General features: G+C 34.3%; 1 protein-coding gene across 1 annotated transcript in view; it reads left to right on the plus strand.

Annotated features, from left to right (window-relative positions):
* Positions 1-1,393, plus strand: part of LOC148940976 (head-specific guanylate cyclase-like) — an 84,414-nt gene extending 83,021 nt beyond the window's left edge. Inside the window, exon 5 of the mRNA XM_089105124.1 lies at positions 1,307-1,393. Coding sequence (XP_088961250.1) covers positions 1,307-1,393 — 87 coding nt within the window. The remainder of the gene's footprint in view (positions 1-1,306) is intronic.
* Positions 1,394-9,688: the final 8,295 nt, after the last annotated feature.

Genomic DNA, 9,688 nt, shown 5'->3' on the forward strand with positions numbered 1-9,688 from the left:
TAGCCTACTACTAGAAAGATCACTGATGCGTCTTTATCTGTTTGTTTTTTTTCCCAGGGGTGATCATATCGATCCAGTAGTCCTAGAGTATCATGAGAGGGCTCATTCGAACGGAAATTAAAATTTCTAGTGCCCTTTTTAAGTTACCAACAGATTGGAGGGCAATTTGGACCCCTCCCACGCTAATTATTTTCCCAAAGTCACCTAATCAAAATTTTGAGATAGCTATTTTGTTCAACATATTCGAAAATGTAATAAATATGTCTTTGAGGATGACTTAATCCCCCACAGCTCCTGAGGGATGGGCTGCAAGTTAAGAGCTTTGCCCATTGTTTACATATAGTATTGGTTATTGGGAAGTATACAGATGTTTTCAGGAGGGATTTTTTCTGTTGGAGGGAGTCAGAGAAGGGGGTTACGGGTGAGGATGTTTCTTTGGGGAAGGGACATTTCTATGAAGGGGGCACCGAGTAATATTAAACCAAAATGATCAGAAATTAAATAAAAAAATAAATTTTTTCAACTGAAAGTAAGGAGTAACAATAAAACTTAAAACGAAATGAAATTATTACGTATATGAGGGGGTTCGCCACCTAGTCAATACCTGACTCTTTACACTACAGTTTTTTTAGTACTTTAAAATAGACATCTATTCTAATTAACCAGCCTTTGTGATTCAAGGTTAGTGATTTGAACAACATTTGAACTTTAGAGTAAAGAGTGAGGTATTGACGAGGGGGCGAACTGCGTAATATACGTAATATAAACATACGAATATAGAAGTTCCTTACGTAAGTTAATTCATAAGTTACGTCAGAACAAAATTTCAAGAAAGCTATTTAGCCAAAAGAAGTAAAATTAATATGCAAATTTTGTTTTAATTATTCATGTACGGTGACCCAAAATCAAAGTTGCATTAATTCAAAAATGTTCATAAATTAAATAAAAATTCCAATTTTTTATAACCGAAAGTAAGGAGCGACATTAAAACGTAAAACGAACAGAAATTATTCCGTATATGTAATTACTATTGTTTACACCTTTTGATGCCCACTGTCTCGCATTTGCAGGTAATTCTCATTGCCGCTTATCCTTTAACCACATATTTCCTTGTTCTCGCTGTGGCATATCTTTCAACTGCACATTTCTTTGTTCGTCACCTTTTTTTTTTGAGTAGTTTTAATTCTTCCTGCAGCTTATCTTCGAGCCGTATGTTTCTTTTAACATTTAACATTTAATTCATTTAACATTAACATTTAATTCAGATAATATACAAGTTAAATGTAACATTAAATTTATTTTATAGGAAATTGGGCCAAATCACAGCCAAATACAAGAGCTTTGGCTGTTCGCCCAGTTCCTCCTACTGATACCGGTGCGGGAAGCTTCATAATAATGTCTTGAAAGTCAGTTTCTGCACAATCTCGACATTCAGGGAAGATGAACTTCCTACCAGACTTGCGCAGGTTGTTTATTTTTGCTACCCTGCCAATTATTTCTTCTATTTCACCAGGATAGTAAACAGCAGAGTTTTGCTTCTTACCCACCGTAAGCCTTACAAGCACAAAATTTCTACAAAATAATTTTTCATCTGTCTCAAACTGACTAATACTTCCACAGTGTAAAGACTCCTAATCTGACTCGTCATTGAGCTGTATATCTATGTCTGAAATGCAGTCTCTAGATTTATCAGCCATGAGTGAAACCTTTGACTTTTTTAGTGACTTCTTCTTTTTCTTAGCAAGCCTTAGCTCAGTCTCTGCTTCTAGTGCCCTTTTTTCTGGCGTTTCTGTCATAATTCTACTTTTACCTTTTTTACGGTTTTTGCGCGGACCCACTTGCATTTTTGCCTTTGGATATGGTCTGATGCTTTCAGGAGTTACTGCCGTAGGTAAGTTTGACCGCTGTTGACCCATCATGACAGGATATGAATCACAAAATAAACATAGGTGAGGATCATCCATATTGGAAGTTTCTGGGGCATTCTGTTCAGCTGGATCTGGGCGGTTTGTCACCTCAGCTGGCAGAAAATCGACTTCTGTGAACACATTTGGATTTAAAGGCGAAATTCCTGCCTTCTCAAAACCAGCTGTGATGTTTTGAGGATTCAGCTTTTCCAAAAAGGGATACTTACCCAATTTTGCTATTTCATGTATTGAAATTCTCTGACCAGGGTTTAATTGCATCCAATTGTCAAATGACTCCCTGATTGCATGCTTCAATGGTGCATACACTGAAACATCAAGGGTTTGGAGACGATAAGAGCAATGGTGAGGAAAGGTTAGGAGGTGGATGCCGTTATCTTTACAGAAGGAAACTAATTCTACTGAAATATGGCTTTCATGATTGTCAAACAAGAGTAAAACAGGGTCTTTTTTTCTGGGTTTGACCTCTTTTAGAAAGTGTTCCATGGAACAAAGGGAATTTTCCAAAGTCATCCATCCACTGGGATGGGCTAAGCAAATGCATCCTGGTGGTCCATCTCGATACATCCTTTCTGGAGCTTTGACTCTTGGAAAAACAAACACTGGTGGAATTGTCTGACCAATTGCAGATACAAAGCATAGCATTGTGGTATTTTCCCCTATTTCTGCTGACACAGTTTGTGCCACCTGTTTTGCTCCCCTTTTAGCAATCACCTTTGGGGCCTGAACAACTGTGGGTACTCCTGTTTCATCACAGTTCCAAATTCGACCAGGAGGAAAATGATACTTGCAATATAGCTCCTGAAGATTTCTAAAGAAGACACCAATTACAACGGCGTTAAAGCTGGCAGCACGAGCCTGGCTTGTATTTTTGGCTTTTCTGATGGGCAAACTGGCGTTCCACTTGATGAAACCTCTTAGCCAATCCACTCCTGCTCTCTCCTTCAGTTTCCAGCTTGATGGGAATTTTATCTTCAATGCTATTACCCATTGGTAGGCTAACTTTCTTGTAGCTTAGGGAGTCAACCCGTCGTTAAGCAGTTAGCATTTTTTGAGGTATGCAGCAATCTCTTTCTCTTGTTTGAAAGAAAAAACAAACTTAGTGCTCTCCAGAACAAAGTCATTGTCAAAATTGCTACCACTAGCACCACTCTGCTTGAGAATTTGCATTTTTGCCTTGTATCGTTTCACGGCATCGGCAAGGGTACTCTTCTTCAGGGAAAATTCTTCTGCTGTTGCTCGGAAAGACAACTTCCCATGTATAAATTGAATAACAGCACGCCTGACTAATTCCAGATCAGGAGGACCACTCCCCTTTCGAATGTAGGTGCGAACCATCTGTAAAAGAAAATTATAATTGTCAGAACCTCAAGAGAACAACATGGAAATTAACACAGGTCACGCCATGCTTTGAGGTGTGCTTTGAGGCATAGAATGGAAAGATGCCTGCATGCAGCGTAATGTTTAGTTTAACATTATAATACAAAACATTAAACAAAAAAACTTTAAAAACCACATCAATCATTTGTTTATGTTCATTTTTCTTACGTTTCTACAAGTCGGAAAAACATTTCGGGGGGTTTCAAACCCTCTACCCCCTTGGACACAGCCTTAGACGCTACTGTTTATCTTTCTGATATAAGTAGGCATTGAACAAATGTTTATTGTTCAACATAATAGTAAATCATTTAATAATAAGTATCATTTTTAAATATGATGGGTGAAAATGAATTGAACTGATCTGCATAGCTGTGAAGGTGTACTGTAAATCTAAGCTTATATAAATCTCACATGAATACTTTTGAATTTTCACTGTCTAATTATAAGTTCCAATCACATATATTATAAAACTAAACATTATAATATATAAGACAATAATCCATTGAATGTATACAATTCAGAGTATGTATTTTAAACAAGGAGGGGTGGGGGGGGGGGGGGTAAGGTTTATTGGTACCGTACACCAGTTAGAAAGTATTGAAGAATATTCGATTAAGATTAGCTTGAATATTTTTGCCATAAACAGTGACATGTCGAGACTATTTTAAACACATAGACAGTCAAAAGTACACCTTAATTTCGGATAGAAATTAAAGGTTAAGCTTAGCCAAATAATAGAAAATGCTGTCAAATCGTGAACACAGGATCTTAAAGTTGGAACAAAGTATCTAAATAATAGGCAGACTTAATCTTGGACAACTTTGATTCAAGACAAAGATTGTTACACAGAGTAGTTATGTTTAAATAGGCTAGGCTGTAAGGCAAGGGGTAACTTTTGTCTAAGTGTAAATGTTGAAAAAAAAGTTTGATAGTCAAAACAAATCACTTCAGTTTCTCTATAAGACAACAGGAATACAGTCAATTTTACCAATATTCTGCTTCGAGCTACACATAGTTCCATTTTCCAACTTATGAAAGACTTCCATCAGCACAGGGCAAAACCAGACACCACGAAAAGTGTCCGGAATCACCCCCAAAAAAGTGTCCGGAGTTACCCCATGTTGATGCCATTTTGAAATATATTTTTTTCGTAGATAACGGCCTGATATTTACTGATGAAAATTACCATACAAATAGCAGGGGTATACCTTGTCTGATCCTGCTAACTCACGGCTCAAGAGCTACAAAAACTTAGAAAATATTTGATAAATACTACATGTGTCAGGATTTCCAGCAAGCATATAAAAACTTCCTTACCTCTTTTCTCGGCTGTCTTTTTTCTCCAAAATTTAAAACTTGCGCCAAATGAGCGTTACATGAAGGGCATCTAGCGTGAATTTTTTGAAAAGCTTAGTTCAAAAACTTTAGACAACAGGTCAAACGTACAGAGTCGCCCCCGTGCGGTATCGCCCCTCTCTCCCCTATATGGGTCTCTATATTGCGTGCCGCTATACACGTTTGCTAGGGAGTCCGAAGTCCCTAAGCCCAGAGGTCAAGGTCACAGGGGAAAACCCAGAAATGTTTTCGTCAACAGAGACCTTGGGAAAAACCCTAGTTACATAACATCTTGTTGTGAACAATTTTGGGAAAACCTAATTAGTTTCTCAACAGGGGAAGACCTTGGGGGAAAATATGCCTTCAATATGGGGTCACCACTGAAGTACTATGTAACATGGGGAAAACCCAATTACTTAACTTGTTTGATGGTTTTGGGAAAATCCAGTTTACTTGGGCAATAGGTATTGTGATTGGTTAATTTTTTCTTGATATGAAATCGGGACTTTGGGGGGAAACCCATGACCTTCTGAAACGTACATATAAGGTGAGAAATCAATAATAATATTATCATTAGTTTAACAATACTCGACTGGTGCAGAATAGTTAAGTGAATAAATTATGTCTGAGAAAAGAAATTTGGTTTATAGTGATTCTATTGAGAGGGTAAGTTTTTCTTTTTTTTAGTATGCTTGGTGAATATAAGTGGAAGAGAGATAGTCATATTAAAATATATAATTTATAAATTTCATAGCTATTGAATTATCAAGTAAATATCTAGAGGGGCTATATAATTTATAAACAAATATATATATATATATGTGTACTTCTTACCATTTTCGTAATAAATTGTTCCAAGTATATATTAGAATGAACATCAAATCCCATTTCATGTCACACCTTTAAGCAACATTTCTTCAATAAAATTCCATTTTAACATGCTAACACTTTAACAAACTAAACGCCGTATCTCGAGAAATTTAGCGGCTTGCAACATCAAAACGAATGCAATACGTTTCAAACACTATGGGCGTTCAAAGATTTACTTTCACATGAGATAAAAATGAGATGGCGTATTTGACGCTATTGAAAAGAAATATTTTTTTAGGACGAGGGGAGGAAAGGATTGAAATTAAATAGTCATGTATTTTTTTTTAAGAAAAGTAGTTATTTTATTTTATTGAGTTTAATATTAGAAATAGAATTATAGTTATTTGAGTTAAAACTTAAGGCACATCAATGAGCTTTTTTGAAGTAGTATTAAAATACTAGTTCTCGTTATTTGAGATCAAATTTATACCACGTCAATGATTTTTCTTTCTGAAGAGCCCTGTTCGTTCTGTTTGAAGACTTTTTTTTTATAGGCCAATGTAAATTCATTAAGAACCAACGAGGTCAATAAAACATAGAAAATTAATCGTATATTATTAACAGAGAAGAAAAAGTGAGTTAATTTTGTACTAGGGGAGGGAAGGGGAATTCAGAAGATTTTCCGGTCTAAAATACCTTCAAGGTTTCTCTTTTTATAATTTCAGTTAAATAACATGGAACCAAACTCTAAACTAGAACCAGGCGCCCCCAAAAATGTAAAATAAATGAGGAAAAGTAGTTGAGACTCAATAGATTCCACAAGACCCATAGAGGGGGGGACATACTATTGTAACTACTAGTCCCTAAAGACTATTACACGTACCTGAGTCTTGTGCAACACTATAGTAGGGGGAAGGGGGTTTTTTAGCTTCATTTAAATAACATGGAGCCAAACTCTAAATTATAACCATGTAGATTTAAAATGGACATCTTTATTTCGAAGAAACAAGAAAAATATTTTTTTTTAGCTTTGTGTCCTACTCTGCTATAATAACTCAGCCTCAGGCCCACAAAAATATAAAATAAATAAGGAAAAGTAGTGAGGGTCCACGAGGTCCATAGGGGGCTGTTTCTTTACTTATGCAAATATCTTCTTCAAGATTTTCTTTATCTATCTCTCTCTCTCTTTCTTGTGTATGTTTGAACACAAGCCTCTAGAAATTAAAACTGAGACTTTTCTTTTTCTCAGGATTGAAAAGACTATATATATATATATATATATATATATATATATATATATATATATATATATATATATATATATATATATATATATATATATATATATTTGTAGCAAATAATTTGATTTTGCTATATTTTTTTTAAGAGCATAATGAGAGAAAGGCTGAGATGGCTAGGGTATGTTCTTCAGATGAAGAATGTCAGATTACCAATGCATTCTGTTACCCGTCATTTGTCTTTGTGACTATGAAACTGTCTATTTTAGATCTTAAATTTAGCAAATTTTTTGAATGTGTACTGGATAATACGGAAGAACTGTCTAAGACATTGAAGGTTTTTTTTAAGTAATTGTATATACCCTATTTTATGCATAAATAATGTATTACCAGACATCCAAAATGTATTTTGAGCAATTTCGCAAAACAAATTGTTGAGAAATACCGGGAAAAAACAAAAACAGGTTGTCCCCAGATGGAATGGGAAGATTCATAAAGAAATATTTAAAAGAAAAGGGACCTTTATGGGAGAGGGTAAAGGGTTAGGCTTTAAATAGATTGGGATGGAGGAGAAGCGTACATGAATGAATCTTAAAACGAACAAAGCTTTAATTAAATATGCGAATCAGGATTGAAAAAAAATCACTATTTAAATTATATTTATTATAAAAAAGAATTTTACTTTTTCAAGCTTGTTTATTTAGATATCCATATAGAAGGTTTTACAAAAAAAAGGATTCAATTCCACTTTCTAGGACGATAATGAGAGAAAGGTTGAGATGGCTAGGATACGTTCTGCAGACGAAGAATGTCAGATTACCAAAGATTGTCCCTGTCGTCCAACTGTCTAGAGTCAAACGAAAAACAGATCGTCCCCGATTGGGATGGGAGGATGTCATAAGAAAATATTGGAGAGAAACGAAAATTTTCTGACAGAGTGGTAAAGAGTGAGACTTTGAATAAATATGAACGGAGGAAAAGCATACATAAATGAATAAATAAATCTTAAAACGAATAATGTTATGTAAATAACATGGAGCCAAACTCTAAATCAGAAGCATGCACCGGCAAAAATGTAAAATAAATAAGGAAAAATAGTGGAGGCCCACTAGATTCCACAAGACCCGTTTACTGAAAATTAATTACATTACAAATATTTTTCTTACATACTTGTTAGAACATTGAAAAAAAAAACTAAATTACAGTGAAATTAAATTTTGAAATGATGTGCTTTTTCAGCAACTCATATCAGTATATACCAAATATTTAGTTTAATCTTATTTTCTTCCCAAAACCATTCATGACAAATTTAGTTGTATTATAATTAAGAATTTAGGTAATGTCTCCTTCCGTAATTGAAAAATGTAAAGCCTACCACGTCATTGGCGAACTACATTACAAATATTCTCTTTTCCAGTTATTCTTTTCCAAAACTTTAGCATATTAAATGTGTTCAATGGCTTGTAGCAATTAGATGTTTTTCCTTGTTCTGTAAAATATTACCTTCAGATCCCTAGTGATATACTGATTTTAGCCTATTTTGGCACTACAACCTTGAGCGGTTTTAACAGATAACAATCTGAAAAAGATCCATGAAATACAATTCCACCTATGTTTTTAGTCTGTTGGAAAAAAATAGATTGTGTCTATAACCAATCTGAAGTTTCTTTTCAATATTTCTAATTATCTTCTACGTTTTCAGAGTCAACATTCTTCTTTGGGCTATGTGTGTCTCTTTGGGCTGTTTGAGTCATTTTGGTCTGTGTGTGTGTCTCTTTAGGCTGTATGTCTCTTTGGGAAGTTTGAATCTTTTTGGTCTGTGTGTGTTTCTTTTGGCTGTTTGTGTCTCTTAGAGGCCATGTGTGTCTCTTTGGGCAATGTGTGTCTCTTTGGAGGGTTTGAATCTTTTTGGTATGTATGTGTCTGTATGGGCGTTTTTTTGTCTAATTGTTCTGTGTTTTTTTCTCGTTGGGGGTTTTTTTTATAATCGGACATTGTTTTTTTCTAATTAGCCTGTTTTTTTCTATTTGGGCCGGGTGTTTCTAATTATTCTGTATATATCTTTTGGCAGTTTGAATCTTGATGGTCTCTGTGTGCATCTTTTAGCTGTTTGTGTCGTGTTTGGCTTAGTGTCTCTCTGTTTGTTTTTTTCGTATATATTGGCCGTGTAAGAATATTTTTTCTTTTTGTTTATATTTTGGCTTTTTGTTTATATTTTGTATTTTTGTTTCTACTTATGCTGTTTGTGTATAGTTGTACTGTGTGTCTTTTTTGGGGTGTCTGAGTCTTTTTGGTCTATGTTTGTCTCTTTGGGCTGTTTGTGTCTCTTTGAGCTGTGTATGTTTCTTTGGGCTTTGTGTGTCTCTTTGAGCTATGTGTCAATACGTTTAAGCAAAAAATATCTTTAAGCTTAACCAGTCTTTATTCTTTAGAATAGTTCTATTGTAAGCAAGTATCAAACTCTTTCCTGAAGTTATCTCTTGAATACACAATGCAGAAACTTCATTTAAGAAACTATAAAAAAATTGTAAGCAAGTAACAAATTTTTTCTTGAGGTCACCTCTTGGATACACTATACGGAAATTTCATTCAATAAATTATGAAAAAATTGTAAGTAAATATCAAATTCTTTCTTGAATTCACCAGATGGATAAACAAAAAGACATTTCGTTCAATAAATTATGACAAAATTCTAAGTAAGTAACAAACTCTTTCTTGAAGTTACCTCATGGATACACAATGCAGAAATTTCATTTAAGAAATTATGAAAAAATTTTAAGCAAGTAACAAACTCTTTCATGAAGTCACTTCGTGGATATGAAAAAATTGTTAGTAAGTAGCAAATTCTTTTTTGAATTCACCTGCTGGATAAACAAAAAAAGACATTTTGTTCAAGAAACTATGACAAAATTCCAAGTAAGTAAAAAACTCTTTATTGTTTTCATGACTTAGATACACGATGTAGAAATTAAATTCAAGATATTATGAAAAAATTCTCAG

Source organism: Artemia sp. Qi Xiang Cuo, chromosome 19, assembly GCF_049724085.1.
Source record: "Artemia sp. Qi Xiang Cuo chromosome 19, ASM4972408v1, whole genome shotgun sequence".
Taxonomy (NCBI): domain Eukaryota; kingdom Metazoa; phylum Arthropoda; class Branchiopoda; order Anostraca; family Artemiidae; genus Artemia; species Artemia sp. Qi Xiang Cuo.